The sequence below is a fragment of the Microcaecilia unicolor genome, chromosome 1, assembly GCF_901765095.1.
Source record: "Microcaecilia unicolor chromosome 1, aMicUni1.1, whole genome shotgun sequence".
In the NCBI taxonomy this organism is placed as follows: Eukaryota; Metazoa; Chordata; class Amphibia; order Gymnophiona; family Siphonopidae; genus Microcaecilia; species Microcaecilia unicolor.
In genome coordinates, this window is record NC_044031.1 from 743,867,568 (window position 1) to 743,886,369 (window position 18,802).

Here is an 18,802-nt window from a genome sequence, read left to right on the forward strand (position 1 = left end):
GGAAGATAGGCTCTTTCCAATCAATAGGGGAGATGTATATTTGATAAAAGTATAATATTTATTGTAACAGGTTGCCACTGCTCTGGAAGAGACTGAACTGCATTTTCTTTGAAATTGGTTTATCTATCTTGGAGTATTAATCATTCAAGTACTCGATATACCTTTGGAAGACTCCTGAAGAAGGCGCTACGGCGCCGAAACACGGCTGTGTTGAGTCAACCTGTTACAATTAATATTATACTTTTTTTCAAATATATATCTCCCCTATTGATTGGAAAGAGCCTATCTTCCCCCATTCTCTTCTTTTCTCTCAGAGCATGATCCCCACACCACCACCTATTTTGTAGGAGGTAAGGGCTCATGTGCTTACCACGCATTAATCAATTAGAATGCGACAGTGTAGTTGCACTCTGATTAGCTCAGAGTATGCCCACTTTCCACCCCCAAACCCACCCCCAGCACTAAAATATAAAAAATAAATTAGTCCATGGGTATTGTGTGCTCATCCCAAAATTACCGCGGAATGCCTGATTGTGCCTTGCAGTAAGTGAAGGAGACTCAAAAAGAATACACAGACAATGCTTCCAAAGATCTAAAAGCTTTATTGTACAAAAGCAAAACTCAACATGGCCGTGTTTCCGCCTATCTGGTCTGCCTCAGGAGTCTTCTGGAGTGGTCTGTGCTATCTCAAAGAAATGCCTGCTGATTAATGCACTGTAGAATGTATCCATCACTAGTTTAAATCTTGGCGGGAAATACTGCATAACTACTAATTAGGGGACAATGCTCAACTCCCAGAGTCAAATTTAAAACCTATCACATAAAGACTCCAGTACAATTTTAAATATAAAAAAAAAAAACTTTTATTCGTTATATTTTAGTGTCATCCTACAATAGCTGACAGTATCAACTACCTAAAAACTCTCATTCACTTCATCCATTCACCGTCCTCAACCTGTACCTAATAATATGAACTGCACTGAATTACATTACAAACATACAATATCTAACACTTGTTGAATTAATTTACGTTTTGCACAAATTTTTCACTATTGACAATTAGTGTCCAGCACAGTGATTAACGCCACGTTTTCCACTTGGCCACTGCGTTCACATAATAAACAGGTGTTGGTTGTTTAGTCCCAGATGTACAAGAACAAACTGAAATGTTGATACTCTATCAACTGCTTACAAGCAGTCCGCTATTTCAAGAAGCGTCCTTATAGATCACTGTGCAGTTCATATTATTAGGTACAGGTTGAGGACGGTGAATGGATGAAGTGAATGAGAGTTTTTAGGTAGTTGATAGTGTCAGCTGTTGTAGGATGACACTAAAGTATAACGAATAAAAGTTTTTTTCTTTATATTTAAATTATACTGGAGTCTTTATGTGATAGATGGGAAATACTGCATGCCAGAAAAAACTCAAACTGTACTTTCCAAAATCACTGTCAAGACAAATCGCATATCATCCGTTGTCTAGACAGTGATTTTTGGAAAGCATAGTTTGAGTTTTCCCTGGCGTGCAGTATTTCCCACCAAGATTTAAACTAGTGAAGGATACATTCTACAGTACATCAATCAGGACCAGTTCTTTGAGATTGCATAGACCACTCCAGAAGACTCCTGAGGCAGGCCAGGTAGGCTGAAACACGGCCTTGTCGAGTCTTGATTTTGGACAATAAAACTTTTAGATGGGAAGGCGGTAGAACGAGAGGACAAGAAATGAGATTGAAGGGGGGCAGCCTCAGGAAAGATGTCAGGAAGTATTTTTTCACAGAGAGGGTGGTGGATGCTTGGAATGCCCTCCCGCGGGAGGTGGTGGAGATGAAAACGGTAACGGAATTCAAACATGCGTGGGATATGCATAAAGGAATCCTGTGCAGAAGGAATGGATCCTCAGAAGCTTAGCCGAAATTGGGTGGCGGAGCAGGTGGGGGGAAGAGGGGTTGGGAGGCGAGGATAGTGGAGGGCAGACTTGTACGGTCTGTGCCAGAGCCGGTGATGGGAGGCGGGACTGGTGGTTGGGAGGCGGGAAGTACTGCTGCGCAGACTTGTACGGTCTGTGCCCTGAAAAAGGCAGGTACAAATCAAGGTAAGGTTTACACTTATGTTTGTCTTGTTGGGCAGACTGGATGGACCGTGCAGGTCTTTTTCTGCCGTCATCTACTATGTTACTATGTTTTTGTATTATTTTTGAGTCATCTTTGCTGTTTTTTCTGTATCCTCAAGTCTGCGAGGGCATTGTTCTTTTGCTCGTACTTCCGCACCTCACAGTAAGACATTTTTAGCTGTGGCAAGCACACGTTACTGCTTACAGCAGGTTAGTAGAAAGATCCCTTAAAATGAGGACATCGCATGTTCGAATAATCCAATCCTTTTTATAGAGATTTTACCCCTTCTTTGTTCTATTTGTTAGGTTTGTTTTGCTAATTTTAGATCATAGGAGAGCTATCTGCATTCTTAATCAACATAAAAGCATTTTTTCAAACAATGATTCCAAGACCCTTTCCTTGAAAAGCAATGTTTCACTGTTTCTGCTCCCTTCATAAATCCTTCTCAAATTCTTTTTAATGTCTTCTGAGATTGATATTTCAGAGCATGCAAACAGCATTTGTTGTCATAATTTTTCCTAAATATTGCACTTTATGTGGAATAGCAATCATTAATAAATTACGTTATATCTAGTAAATTGATCCTCTTAGCAGTAATTCATTAACTACATGAGATATTTATTTCCTTATTATTCCAGGTAGTTAGGAGCTCATTAAGATGATCCTTTGATCTAGATTAGGATCAAGTGACGGCGGTAAAACTAGTACAGGGCTTGCATTTCAAATGATTAAGGAGCTTAATATCTGTCTACTCAGTGGATGAGAGAAGAGCAATGAGGAATGTGATACACATATTCAGCAAGCTTCAGTACAATGAATGAAGGCGTTCCTTTCCTTAGAACTAGAAATTAAGGGGCCCTTTTACTAAGTCACACTAAAAAGTGACCAGTAGATTCAAGTGTTTGTATTGTTAAATAATTTCTGGTTTTAAAAGGGGGAAAATGAAATCAGGTGTATTATTTCCACTAATATTGGACAATAAGTATGTTTCCAATGAAATTAATTGACTATACACCGTCTTGGGTTTGAAGAAGCCAACCAGATGATCAACATGGAATAATGATTCAGATAAATAATAACTGGGGATAATCAGGTTAATACCACGTTTTCTTGGTTTACTGTTGTTTAATTGATCTCCTTGTCTTGTTTCACTCTCCCTATTTTGTGGTCTAAGAAAGAGAAAGATTGTATATAATCTATTTATCTAGTTGAGATTGTTTTCTTCTAATACTGTATTAATGTACAGTCATCTCTGTATTACTGTTTGCAAGTGATCCTTGTAAAATGAAAAATTATAAATAAATTATTTTTTTTAAAAAAGTGACCAGTGTTGTTTGTAGCGCATGGGTTTACCTTGTGCTGTGGTTACTTCTAGGGACCCTTTTACTAAGGTGCGCCAGTCATTGACTTAGCAGTAAGTTCTCATGCGTTAACTGTGCAGTAATCGTCTATGCATGTAGAATGACGATTTCCGCCCGGTTTCTGCCACGCGCCAGAAAAAGAAAAATGATTTTCCAGCGCGTGGAGTGGACGCACGCCAAAAACAAACTTACCACATGGCAGCTGGGTGGTAACGCGTGTTGGGTGTGCGTAGGTGCCTACACAGCTTAGTAAAAGAGCCCCTCAGTATGGCAGGAAAATGGCTGCATTTGTATAATTTCCTCTAATGCTATTACCATGGGAGCCCTTACAGCCACCTATTTACTAGGCGGGAACGGTTAATCAGACACGATTAGCGCAGGGCACGCCTACTCTCCACCCATAGACACACCTCCCATGCCAAAAAATAAAAACTATATTTTAGCATGGGGTGTGAGCTGATCAGCACACTACCGCAGGATACCTCAGTGTGTCCCTTGGCAGTGCTTTTTGGTGCACGGTATGCATGAGTTAGTATCTACTGCGGCTTAGTTAAAGGGCCCCTAAGACAACCATATGACATTGAAAGAACAGAAAATTAGCGATAATATGGCAAAGACTTCTGTATTGAGAAGTGGGTAAACAGCTGGATTGTTTCTATTCAAATACTAGAATTTTGCTCTAGTCAAAATTCCACTATTCAAAGGCCCTGTGGTGAGTTTTCTAGTCTCATTTTTCAAAATGTCAGTAGGGTCAAAGTGCAGTTTCATATATTCTGTTTCTATCGCTAGTTGCCTGTAAACTTCCTTATCGTACATCTGTGTGCCCAAGACAACTATGGCCTCTCCTTTATCAGCTTTGCATATCCAGATTTCTGATTTATAATGCAGAGTCTTCAGGGCTATACTCTCCTCCTTAGTCAGATTCTGACGATGATGTATAATCTTCTGCAAATAAACATCCACTTTCTTTTAATATCATTTCCTTATATACCTTCACATTCACACTTAACGAGGTAGATGGAACCCAAGTGGATTTATTATGTACCTGAGAATCTCTTTCATTGTCAAATGAATAATGAAGAAAACATTTCTTTAAGTGATGAATCCTGAAAAATCGCTCTAAATCAATGCGAATATGAAAAGGCTCTAGGGGTTTAACAGGAACATAAGAAAGACCCTTACTTAACAATTCCATTTCTGTTGTAGTTCATTAATAACTAGATATGTTAATCACCACTGATCCTTTTCCAACTTGTTCTATTCTTTCAGTGATCTTTTATTGAAACACTGTTGAGGTTCCACGGGATTGGAGAACGGCGGAGGTGGATAGTGCTGGGCAGACTTATTTTTTTAATTTTTTTGTTACATTTGTACCCCACGCTTTCCCACTCATGGCAGGCTCAATGCGGCTTACATGGGGCAATGGAGGGTTAAGTGACTTGCCCAGAGTCACAAGGAGCTGCCTGTGCCTGAAGTGGGAATCAAACTCAGTTCCTCAGGACCAAAGTCCACCACCCTAACCACTAGGCCACTCCTCCACTGTTGCTCCTAGTTGAGATTCTACATGGAATGTTGCTATTCCACTAGCAACATTCCATGTAGAAGTCGGCCCTTGCAGATCACCAATGTGGCCGCGCAGGCTTCTGCTTCTGTGAGTCTGACGTCCTGCACGTACGTGCAGGACGTCAGACTCACAGAAACAGAAGCCTGCGCAGCCTTCTACATGGAATGTTGCTAGTGGAATAGCAACATTCCATGTAGAATCTCCAATAGTAGCAACATTCCATGTAGAATCTCCAATAGTATCTATTTTATTTTTGTTACATTTCTACCCCGCGCTTTCCCACTCATGGCAGGCTCAATGCGGCTTACATGGGGCAATGGAGGGTTAAGTGACTTGCCAAGAGTCACAAGGAGCTGCCTGTGCCTGAAGTGGGAATCAAACTCAGTTCCTCAGTTCCCCAGGACCAAAGTTCACCACCCTAACCACTAGCCACTCCTCCGCTCTGGTGTGTGCCCTGAAAAAGACAGGTACAAATCAAGGTAAGGTATACACAAAAAATGGCACATGTGAGTTTATCTTGTTGGGCAAACTGGGTGGACCGTGCAGGTCTTTTTCTGCCGTCATCTACTATGTTACTATGACCTCTGTTGCGAGGTCTTTCTCTTTTGCCGTTATGATTTTTTTTTTTCGGTGTTTCTCTAAAATAAAAAACCTCATCAGATCCTGAGGATAATTTTTCGTTTGGCAATTATGTGCATGGATTCACTCTGCCACTTCTGCTGGTAGAGAATCCATGCACATAATGGCCCCAAAAAATATATATAAAATAACCAAACAGGTAAAAATGAACAGCTGGAGAAAAATTAAACTGAAAGGTCAAAACACTTAGTAGATAAACAATTTGTCCTGACTCTAAATCATTTCTGGAATTTTTTCCTCGACTTTGAAAATGTTGTATAAAATGGTCAACTGTGTGTTTGGTTACTGCTCGACCTAATTGCCATTTACAATACAATCACGATCTTAGGTGAAAAAAATTGTAAAAGCAGCTCAGTGAGAGAGAGAAAATGATTGTTTTGCCAAAACCTTGGCCAGGGTTTTTTATTTATTAAAATGTGTTATTGGGGAAAAATGCAAGTTCATTTAGAAAGAAACGTTTGCCATTTTTTGCAGATGACATGAAGATTTGCAGTGGGGTGGACACCCCAGAGGAAGTGGACAACATGAGAAGTGATTTGTCGGTTAAAATGTAATTCAAAGAAGTGCACAGTGATCCATGAATAAAAAGATCCCTCCTGATGCCCTCTCCAAATGACACCACTCAAATACAACCACCCTTCTCAATGCCCCCTGATCTAAAGCCCCACCAATTACCCAAACCATCCCCACTCCCATGGCCTTCCTTTAGTAATTTTTACTGTCTAATGGGGGTCAGTGCAGGTATGATCCCTAGTCATACCTGCCTAGCAAACCCTAGCAGTAGTGGTACAACTACAGTGAAACCTCGGTTTTCGTTGACTTCAGTTATCGTCGGTTTCGGTTTTCGTTGATTTTTTCAGTGAAAAATTTGTCTCGGATTTCATTGGTTGCCTCGGTTTTCACTGCCAATTTTGCGAAAACAAAGGATAACCCACGCGATTTGCTCTTTCTGGTGTTGTTTCTCATTGTGTGAGCATCACCCCGCGCGTATAACGCAACACACGCAAGATAAAATCACATGTGCTCAAATCTCATTTTCCCTTTTAAGTGTTTCCCTTGCTAATAAGTTAACCCTTTCCCTTTAGCGCCATCATGGGACTATATTTATTCTCTATAAAATGTGGTTTTGGTATGTATTTTGGAGTGTCTAGAACGAATTAATTGGATTTACATTGATTCTTGTGGAAATAATTGCCTCAGTTTTCGTCTGTTTCGGTTTTCATTGATTGTTTTCGGACGGATTATCAACGAAAACCGAGGTATCACTGTACTAGAGGTCAAGCTGCCTTTATATAGCATCTCGAGCCCTAGTGGTAGCACCATGAGATCACTGCTAGAGGTTGATGTCCAAGCAATATAGACATCTAAATACCAGTTTTCAGATGCCCAAAACAAGAATAGAAATCTAAACTAACCACTATGGGCTAGATTCTATATATGGTTCCTAGAGATCCCTGCCAAAAATCAAGGCGTATTCTATAACAATGAGGTGGGAGGAGGTTAGTGACCACTGGGGGAGTAAGGGCACCTTTTTGTGTGGCGTGAAAGTGTAGCCTAGTGGTTAGTGCAGAGGACTTTGATCCTGTGATAGTGGCAGCTATTCGTTATAAAAAACAGGTCTGCTCAAGACATCTAAGTTTTAGTCCTGGAAAATTTTGTTTTGTTCCATTATGGCTGAAAAACGTCTAAGTCTTAGGAATGCCCAAGTCTTGCCTTGAACAGCCCCCTGGCACACCCTGTTGAGATTTAGACGTCCTTCTGACGGACTTCAGAGAAAAATGTCTAAAAAGAGTTTTCGAAAATACTGATTTGGATGTTTTTGTGAGAAAAATGTCCAAATGCAGACTTATGTCACTTTTTGGACATTTTTCTCTTTTGAAAATGAGCCTGTTAGTAACATATTAAATGATGGCAGATAAAGACCCGTACTGTCCATCCAATCTGCCCAACAAAATAAACTCATTTTACATGGTATGTGATGCTTTATATGTATATACCTGAGTTTGATTTGTCCTTGCCGTTCTCAGGGCACAGACCATAGAATTCTGCCCAGCACTCTTCTTGTACTAAAAATTCTGAAGATTCTGGAATCCTAAAGAGTTACAAGATTCCGGAATCCCAATTAGTAGCATCATTCCATGTAGAACCCCAAAGAGTAACATAGTAAATGATGGCAGATAAAGACCTGTACGGTCCATCCAGTCTGCCCAACAAGATAAACTCATTTTATATGATATGCAATACTTTATATGTATACCCGAATTTGTTTTGTCCTTGCCATTTTCAGGACACAGACCGTAGAAGTCTGCCCAGCACTCTTCATGTACTAAAAGTTCTGAAGCTAATGTCAAAGCCCCTTAAAATTTACACTCCAGCCCATCCCTATCTATTCAGTCATGATCAGGGCATAGACCGTAGAAGTCTGCCCAGCACTGGTTTTGCTTCCCAATTACCAGCGTTGCCACCCAATCTCCGCTAAGATTCAGTGGATCCATTCCATCTAAACAGGATTCCTTTGTGTTTATCTCATGCATGATTGAATTCCATTACCGTTTTCATCTCCACCACCTCCCGCGGGAGGGCATTCCACGTATCCACCAATCTCTCCGTGAAAATATACTTCCTGACATTACTCCTGAGTCTGCCCCCCTTCAACCTCAATTCACATCCTCTAGTTCTACCGCCTTCCCGTCTCTTTGAGTTTTTTTCCAATATTCTTTTCTGCAGTCTGCTTCTTGCTTTTTTTTTTTTTCTGTATTTCATAAACACTACTTCTTTTGACTTCATTTTGTTAACCTCTTTTTTGGAGAAGAATATTGGTTTTCTTTTTCTCTTGCTGTTATTTACTTTTCTTGCAGAAAAATCTGTTGGCTTATGGCTCCTTTCAGCTCGGACAGCATCCCCACTACCTGCAGCTTTAAGCTCTACAGAGCAGGGACTGTTTCATGTGTGATGGCGAAGCAAGTGGTGCTAGAGAAGTGATAAGTAGCAGTTCTATGTTATTCTTCTGACGCTCCAACCATTTAAAAGTCATGAATTACAAAAGAACATGCAAAGGAAATCTTATTTCTTACAAATTGACTTGTCTGTCTGTAAATTATGCTGTGCTTTGTCTGCTCGGGATAAGAGAGGACATGTTAAAATCCAGACAAAAGATTCGCTCTGCAGACATCACTTCTGCACATTTTTTTCAATTAGGCAGCACTTATCAGGCACACAGTAGAGCACAGAACCATGGTTGAATTAGCACATTTGTGAAACTCTTGAGCAGCCATGCCATCCCTTTTGTGAATATTCAGTCCTCATCACTGGCTGAGAAACATAGAGCCCCTTTTACCAAGCTGCTGGTAAAAAATAGGTCTTTTTTTTTGTTGAAAGAAATGGCAGTGCGACCATTTCGGGAGGGGGGGGGGCTTACCGTCACCCATAGAGGTGGCAGTAAGGGCTCCAGCACTAACCCAGCAGTTACCGGGCAGCAGTGCCAGACGAGCTGTTGTATTTAACAGAGTCTGAATTTTCTTAATTATCTTCTCTTTACGGCCCATGTAGACTATCCTGCTTATTTTCGAAGGAGAAGGCCGGCCATCTTCCAACACAAATCGGGAGATGGCCGGCCATCTCCTGAACCCGGCCAAATCGGTATAATCGAAAGCCGATTTTGGCCAGCTTCAACTGCATTCCGTCGCACGGCCGGCCAAAGTTAAAGGGGGTGTTTCGGCAGGGTACGGAAAGCGGGACGGGGCGTGGTTACGAGATGGCCGGCTTCGGCTGATAATGGAAAAAAGAAGGCCGGCTCTGACGAGCACTTGGCCGGCTTCGCTTGGTCCATTTATTTTTAGGACCGACCAAGTCTCAAAAAAGTACCCCAACTGACCAGATGACCACCAGAGGGAATAGGGGATCACCTGCCCTCACTCCTCCAGTGGTCACCAACCCCCTCCCACCCAAAAAAAAACATTTTTTAAAACATTTTTTGCCAGCCTCTATGCCAGCCTCAAATGTCATACCCAGCTCCATGACAGCAGTGTGCAGGTCCCTGGAACAGTTTTTATTGGGTGCAGTGCACTTCAGGCAGGTGGACCCAGGCCCATCCCCCACCTACCTGTTACACTTGTGGTGGTAAATGGGTGCCCCCCTTTACCCTTTAAGGGCTATGGTACTGTTGTACAGTTGTGGGTAGTGGGTTTTGGGGGGGATGTGGGGGGGCTCAGCACACAAGGTAAAGGAGGTATGCACCTGGGAGCAATTTTTGAAGTCCACTGCAGTGCCCCCTAGGGTGCCCGGTTGATGTCCTGGCACGTGAGGGGGATCAGTGCACTACAAATGCTGGCTCCTCCCACGACCAAATGCCTTGGATTTGGCCGGGTTTGAGATGGCTGCCATTAGTTTCCTTTATCGCTGAAAACCAATGCCGGCCATCTCTAAAGCCAGCCCAAATGTTGAGATTTGGCCGGCTCCGACCATATTATTGAAACGAAAGATGGCCGGCCATCTTGTTTTGATAATATGGTCAGGACGCCGCTTTACGGGGCCAGCCTTGGCGATGGCCGCCCCCGTTCGATTATGCGCCTCCTTGTTACAATAGTCTATCTGGCACAGTACCAAAGTCTGGGCTATCAATCTAAACATTTCTGTAGAAAAATTAGATCTTATTTGTCTCAATTTCCAAAGTACTTCAAAAAAATTCTACCTGCTGCCTCCTGAGCCTGATGTTCAAATGTAAGGTATGGATCAAAAACCACACCTAATATTTTCAATTTAGTCTCCAGAGGGAGTGTTATACCATCAACATTTATAACATCCTCATTAATGGGATTAAAAGGAGAGCTAAACTTAGTTTTCTCCATATTTAGCTTTAACTTAAAGGTTGCTGCCCAATCTTCTAATATTTATTAACCCTTATTAATACAGGAGACTACACCCAAAAGCTCCCCCTCCAAAGGGTTAAACATTGTAATGCCTTTGACCTAGTGAAGCTATCATCAGATTGAACAAAAGTGGAGATATAGGGGACCCTTGAGGGGAGCAAGGCGGCCTCTGCTGAATTGTCTTGGGTGGGCCTGATCCAAGAATTGGTGGGCCTGTGCCCACCCAGGCCCACCTGTAGCTACGCCACTGCATAGCCTATGTGTAAATGTTAGCACCTAGTTTATATAATTGTCCTAATAAAGCGTAACCATATATCAGGAACAGTCAGAGATGCCCATTTAAACAAATGAGTCTGTAAACCCCTGATTCTGTATAGGTCGCCTAATTTTGAGCACAGATCCCAGATTCACAAGTAAGGTAATTAGTCAATTAGGCACTAATAATCCATTACTGGAGTTAATAAGCACCTAATTATTAGTAATTAGGAGTTACAGGTGGATCTGCCCTTTGCCCTATTCTATAACATGCGTATCTAAATTCCTTAGTACACAACTCCAAAGTGGGTGTGATCATGGGAGGGGCATGGGTGGGTCAAGGCATTCCCAGGATTTAGGCACGCAGTTATAGAATACTTGGATGAGCCCGCCTAAATGACAGTAGTTCGGCACGAGTATTTACAGTAGCCTTTGGCAGGTGTAAATGCTCACGCCCAAAGCTAGGTTAGAACAGTGGCATAGCTACGTGGGGCCACGGGGACCTGGACCCCCCTGCCGATGACCCTCTCGACCCCCCTCCCGCCGCCAACCCTCCCCCACTGTCACCGTGGGCTACCTTTGCTGGCGGGGGACCCCAATCCCCACCAGCCGAGGAGGTCCTCTTCTTCCTCCGAAGGCTTCATTCTGTTTCTGACGTCCTGCACATTGTACATATAGGACGTCAGACTCACAGAAACAGAACGAAGCCTTGCGCCGGAAGAAGAAGACCTCGCTGGCTGATCTGCAAGGCTTCGTTCTGTTTCTGTGAGTCTGACGTCCTGCACGTTGTACGTGCAGGACGTCAGACTCACAGAAACAGAACGAAGCCTTGAGCCGGAAGAAGAGGACCTCGGCTGGCGGGGATTGGGGTCCGCCAGCAAAAGTAGGTGACGGCGTCGGCAGGGGGGGTCGAGAGAGTCGTCGGCGGGGGGGTCAAAGTTGGTGGCGGCGGCGGGGGGTGGGTCGGTAATGGCAGGGGGTCAGCGGTGCCGGGGGGGCTAAAATGTGCCCCCTCATCTCGGGCTCTGGACCCCCTCCCGCCAAAGTCTGGCTACGCCCCTGGGTTAGAAGTGCATGTAGCACCAGCATTCTATAAAGGGAGCTCAGCATTGAAGAAGCCTATACAGAAGTCACGCTTAGCGCAAATTATCCTGGCACCTGTGGATGCCATTTACAAAATCTACCCCTAAGTGCTTAAGAAAAGTAACAAAATCAGGGGCCCTTTTTACTAAGCAGCGGTAAGCCCACTGTGGGCTTGCTGAGTGGTAAACCAGAACAACCACTGGTCTAACATGGTCACTGGTGATAGTTCCACCCCCAGAGTGTGACATTTCTAGCGCTAGTGGAATTATTTTAAAAAATATTTTTGCAGGGGGATACCTTGCGGTAATTGGGTAGCGCCTTGCTGTCTGGTTACCGCCAGGTTAGCATGGGAGTTCTTACCGCCACCTCAACGGGTGGCAGTAAGTGCTCTCCCCAAAATGGCCACATGGCAAGTGCGAACTTACCGCACGGCCATTTCATTTTGGGCCATTTTTACCTGCTCCGATAACAGGGGTCCTGGCATGCAGCAAAAATGGCCACCACCGCTAGCACAGGACCCCATTTTCTGCAGCGGACTAAACGCAGTAAAACGCTTCATTAAAACGGAGTAACTCTGCTTTAGCAAACTTAGAAAAAAAACCCCCACCTGAAGTCTGGGATTAAAAGTGCTTTTGGGCACAGTGCAAAATCTCTCAATCCTGAAGTGCCGAGAGCATTGTCCGGAAAAACTGACCAAACTCTTGAAGCCCGTGTCAGGTCTTTGCAATAAAGTTTTCTCTTGTCCTGTTCTTGGAGGCCCATTTGTGCTGTTTTGCTTGCTTTGGTTTTTGGTGCACTTGGAACCCTCTCTTTTTTACTCTCGAACACCCACAAAAGGACCCCTCAATTAGGCCATAAAATTCAGGAAATAAATTATTTCATAGAGTCGGTGCTACCACCAAAAACAGAGAAACAGAGAAACATGACGGCAGATAAAGGCCATATGACCCATCCAGTCTGCCCATCCTCTGTAACCCCTAACTCTTCCTTTTCCTAAGCGATCCCACATGCTTATCCATGCCTTTTTAAATTCCGGAACAGTCCTCGACTCCACAACCTCCACCGGAAGGCCATTCCATGCCTCCACCACCCTTTCTTTGAAATAGTACTTCCTTAGGTTACTCCTAAGCCTATTCCCTCTTAACTTTGTCATATGCCCCCTCATTCCAGAGCTCTCCTTCATTTGAAAAAAGCTCTCTTCCTGTACATAAATGCCCTTGAGATATTTAAACATTTCTATCATGTCTCCTCTCTCCCTCCTCTCTTCCAGCGTATACATGTTGAGGTTCATAAGCCTGTCCCTATAATTTTTGCGTTCAAGACCACTTACTAATTTCGTAGCCGCCCTCTGGACCGACTCCATCCTGTTTATATCTTTCCATAGGTGCGGTCTCCAGAACTGCACGCAGTACTCCAAATGGAGCTTCACTAGAGACTTATGCAATGGTACTATCACCTCGTTTTCCCTGCTGGTCATGCCTCTCTTTATGCACTCAAGCGAAGCTTTAAGGTCATCAGACACAATCACCCCCCAAGTCACGCTCTTCCTTCGTGCACTGAAGCTCTTCACCCCCTATACTGTACCGGTCCCTCAAATTCTTGCGACCCAAATGCATGACCCTGCATTTTTTGGGATTAAACTTTAGTTGCCAAACATCGGTCCATTCCTCCAGCTTCGCTAGGTCCTTCCTCATGTCATTCATGCCCTCTAGGGTGTCCACCCTGTTGCAGAGTTTAGTATCATCTGCAAAGAGACAAACCTTACCAGGCAACCCTTCCGCAATATCAATCACAAAGACGTTAAAAAGAGCTGGCCCTAGGACCGATCCCTGCGGTACTCCACTGATGACATCCTTTTCTTCAGAGCACACTCCATTTACCACTACCCTCTGTCTCCTTCCATTCAACCAATTTTTAACCCAATCAGTTACTCTAGGTCCCATACCGAGGGCACTCAATTTATTTATCAGTCGCCCGGGCGGAACCATGTCAAAGGCTTTGCTGAAATCCAAGTATACCACATAAAGGCTCTCTTAATGGAAGTTGATCCATCCATTTCAAAATTGCACATGGCGATGGGGGAGAAGAGACACACCTAGCCTCCACATAGCCTCATGCATTTCTGTTGAGAAAACTGGCAAATTTAGCCCTCACCTGTTCCCACTTCCCAAATCACTCTCTAGCTTTACAAAGTAGCAGTCAAATGTCCCCCAAGGACTCTCTCCACAGAAAGCATAATGGAGTTAGGCCTAAGCATTCCAAAAGTTGTTAGGGAATACACACTTTAAAGTATAAACTGCAATTCACAGACATTCTGTACGATTTAATCAGCTTCTCAGTTCTACAAATTGGCAGATGACCATTCAAGAATCATATCTGGTGACAGCAGGGACTCAGTTTCCAACTTGGCTAAATTATTTTCAACATGGTCTCAATGGAAATTTCTATATTACTTCATAGCTCCGTGCACTCATTATATTACAGAAAGAAAAATGTTATTTAAAAGAGTTCCTCTCCCGGCAACCTCAAATGTAAAACTCACTCAAAGACCTCTAACTAACTGTCTGAGATTATAATGAGTTACTCAACTATATTGAAGGGGGAAAAAAACTATAAGGTTCAAAATGTGGCATGTCTATTAAATTAAAAATGTTGAAATAAATCTTCAAGGTAGACTGGGTATTTTTATCAGATTAATTTACATCTTCATTAGCTTATCACTGATGGAACTTTCTATTGACAGGCTATTCTAAACTGCTACACCCACCCTTTGTAATTTCATTAATAGCACAATATAATTTCATAGTAACGTAGCCAATGATGCATGTTCTCATTTACTGGAAGTAACTATAAGTGATTTGTTCTCCAATTTCTTCTAAACATCATGCTAACCAATTCTGCATTACTCATAACCTCTATTTAACCTCATTTTCAAAATATCTATATTTACTAAAGTGACCTTCCAGGAAATAATCGCCTCTTTTCAATCTATATGTTAGTCCATTAGACTTGCTCATCCAGTCATTTGGCATTAGTTCATATTTATATGCGGACGATTTCTTATTGATACACTATACAAAGCCCTATTCCATTGATTTACTGCCGCTTCCAGGCTGTCTCCATGAAGTCGCCCAATGGCTTCAACTTCATCGTCTTATTCTTAACTCGGACAAAACAATTGCTAGCTGGATTTCAGGCTCTCTACCTTCACCTACTTTGATTCCAACACTTTTTTGGTAGGCAAATTGTCCCAGTTTCTTCTTTTAGATACTTGGGGGCCCTTTTACTAAGGTGCATAGGCACCTACGTATTTCCAACATATGTCAAATTGACGCTACTATTCAGCTACAGCATACCCCAGGTAGTAATTCCATTTTTGGTGCATGCCCAAAACACGTGGTAGAAAATATTTGTGTCGGAAGATGGCCGGGGATTTCTTTCGAAAATGAGTTGGATAACCAACTATCTTTAAGTTGCTATCTGGTGATATTCTGCACCAGATAACATAAGAACAGCAATACTGGGTCAGACCGATGGTCCATCTAGCCCAATATCCTGCGTCCAACAGTGGCCAATCCAGATCACAAGTACCTGGCAGAAACTCAAATAGTAACAATATTCCATGCTACCAATTCCAGGGCAAGCAGTGGCTTCCTCATGTCCATCTCAATAACAAACTATGGACTTTTCCTCCAGGAACTTGTCCAAACCTTTTTTAAACCCGGATGCACTAACCACTGTTGCCACATCCTCCCGAAGCAAGTTCCAGAGCTTAACTATTCTTTGAGTGAAAAAAAAAATTTCCTCCTATTTGTTTTAAAAGTATTTCCATGTAATTTCATTGAGTCTCCCCTGGTCTTTGTACTTTTCGAAAGTGTGAAAAATTGTTTCACTTTTACCCATTCTACCCAACTCAGGGTTTTGTAGATCTCAGTCATAACCCCATTAACAATCTCCTTTCCAAACTGAAGATCCCTAACCTCTTTAGCCTTTCCTCATATGGGAGGAGTTCCATCCCCTTTAACATTTTGGTTGCTCTGCTCTGAACCTTTTCTAATTCTTCTCTATCTCTTTTGAGATACGGCAGCCAGAATTCAACGTTGAATGTCACTGGATAGCCGTTTAAGTGCCGTTTCGGTAGTCAAACCATTTAAAATATCGGGTGGACAGTCCACAATATAAGAGACGCCAAGAAAACACAAATCATCGGAAACTGACTCTAAAGAGGAAAATATACTATTATTGAACTCTTTTACGGTAGTTTGATAAAACACATGTCCACAGCATTTACCATTTGCTTCCATATTACTTGATGGTCTTTATCTCTGCTGAAGAAAGGAAATGAAGCATTTTGCACAGGTTTACTCACTTTATAAATCCCCTGGGTACAGCTCCCATAGGTACTTTCCATTGTGTAACTTCTTAATACACCAATCTCCCGCCAAACGACTACCCGTGCTGTTGACTCCCGTGACTTTTCGACTAGAAAACTGCTGCTGCTCATAGAGAAAGCAGGGGCAACTTTATCCAAAATTTTTGGAAGGACCTATAGTGATAAATGAAATATTGAAAAGATTAAGGGAATGTGCATATATAGGGGGGTCTTTTACAAACTACTACTACTACTATTTAGCATTTCTATAGCGCTACAAGGCATACGCAGTGCTGCACAAACATAGAAGAAAGACAGTCCCTGCTCAAAGAGCTTACAATCTAATAGACAAAAAATAAAGTAAGCAAATCAAATCAATTATTGTGTACAAGAAGGAGGAGGGTAGGTGGAGGCGAGTGGTTACAAGTGGTTACGAGTCAAAAGCAATGTTAAAGAGGTGGGCTTTCAGTCTAGATTTAAAGGTGGCCAAGGATGGGGCAAGACGTAGGGGCTCAGGAAGTTTATTCCAGGCGTAGGGTGCAGCGAGACAGAAGGCGCGAAGTCTGGAGTTGGCAGTAGTGGAGAAGGGAACAGATAAGAAGGATTTATCCATGGAGCGGAGTGCACGGGAAGGGGTGTAGGGAAGGACGAATGTGGAGAGATACTGGGTCGTAGCAGAGTGAGTACATTTATAGGTTAGTAGAAGAAGTTTGAACAGGATGCGAAAACGGATAGGGAGCCAGTGAAGCGACTTGAGGAGAGGGGTAGTATGAGTAAAGCAACCCTGGCGGAAGACGAGACGGGCAGCAGAGTTTTGAACCGATTGGAGAGGGGAGAGGTGACTAAGTGGGAGGCCAGCAAAAAGCAGATTGCAGTAGTCTAAACGAGAGGTGACAAGGGTGTGGATGAGGGTTTTGGTAGAGTGCTCGGAACGCTAAATCGGGAGTACCGCTGGCCCAATGCGGCCGGCGGTGGTAGTTCTGCCCCAAGTGTGTGCCATTTTTGGGGGAAAAAGAAACCCCTCAGAAATGGGGTTATGCGGTGGTAACCTGGTGGTAATCGGGCATCACCGTGTGCTGCCCAGTTACCGCGGGGTTCCCGTGAGAGTCCTTATCGCCACCTCAATGGCTTTTTATCCACTGCAGTATAAAAGGCCCTGACATGTAGGAAAAATAGCGCAGGGCTCTTTTTCCCACAGCTTGGTAAAAGGACCCCATAGAAAGATATTTAGACCATCTACACGGCTCAATAAGTATCATCTAGAAATTTAAGTGGAATAACTCTTACAAACTCTTTCAGAAAACTGCATAACATGTTTTTGTTTCATGGACTTTCAGCATTTCTTTGTAGTGCAACAAAGAGCAGGGTAGTGTTCTGAACCTAGTTCTATGTACTCCCCACAGTATAGCTAAATCAACAGATCCAAACATAAGAAAAGGAGAACACCCACATGAACTCCTTAGGCCCAATATTCAGACCACCGGCATTAGCCTGGCTATCACCCTTGGTCAGTGCTGAACCTGGATATTGAATGCTGGGCCGTTTTTGATGATCGACATTGAACATCCAGTTTATTTTTGGCTGGTTCAAACTTAACTGGCCAAGACCATATTCGGTGCTGGCTGGTTAAGTCTGAACTGGCCAAAGATATTCCAGGTATTCAGCTGGCCAAATATGGCCACCAAACTCATGCTGAAAACAGACGGTTATATTGCATGATATAACTGGCTATCCGCTAGCTATTAACTGCAACTTTTTAGCAGGTCATGGCCGGCCCCCATGTCCCGCTGAAAATTCGTGGATAGCCGGTTATGGGGCATTGGAGGAGGAGTGGCCTAGTAGTTAGAGTGGTGGACTTTGGTCCTGGGGAACTGGGTTCGATTCCCACTTCAGGCACTTAACCCTCCATTGTCCCAGGTACAAATAAGTACCTGTATATAATATGTAAGCTGCATTGAACCTGCTATGAGTGGGAAAGCGCGGGATACAAATGTAAGAAAAATAAAAAAAATTAACCTGCCAGGTGCCGATCCTGCTTTCCAATATCAGAGGGCTTTAGTTTAACTAATGAAAAACGTCTTGCAGCCTAAACATTTCAGAGTTTCTAAAGGGTCCTACAGCACAGTCTAGAATTGGGCAGTGATGCAGGTACTGGCAATGTTCAGTGCCTGCATTCGCATAGCTAACCGGGTAAATTTAGGACAGCTCAAAAGAACGTACATAGTAACAAAGTAGATGATTACAGATGAAGACCTGTACGGTCCATCCAATCTGCCCAACAAGATATAATCATAGTATAAGCTTATGATGCGACATTACATACGTATACTTGATCTTGATTTGTCCTTGCAATTTTCAGGGCACAGACCGTAGAAGTCTGCCTGGCACTGCCTTTTCTTCCCAATCACTGGTGTTGCCATCTAATTACCATTAAGCTTGTTTGGTTCCATGGCTTCTATAGAAGATTCTATTGTGTTTATCTCACTCGTTTCTGAATTCTGTTACCATTTTACGAACGCCCACATCTCGTCTATTCCAATTCTATG

General features: G+C 42.9%; 1 protein-coding gene across 1 annotated transcript in view; it reads right to left on the bottom strand.

Moving 5' to 3' along the window:
* Positions 1 to 18,802, bottom strand: part of AGBL1 (ATP/GTP binding protein like 1) — a 1,046,841-nt gene that overhangs the window by 335,842 nt on the left and 692,197 nt on the right. Inside the window, exon 28 of the mRNA XM_030192481.1 lies at positions 16,254 to 16,430. Coding sequence (XP_030048341.1) covers positions 16,254 to 16,430 — 177 coding nt within the window. The remainder of the gene's footprint in view (positions 1 to 16,253; positions 16,431 to 18,802) is intronic.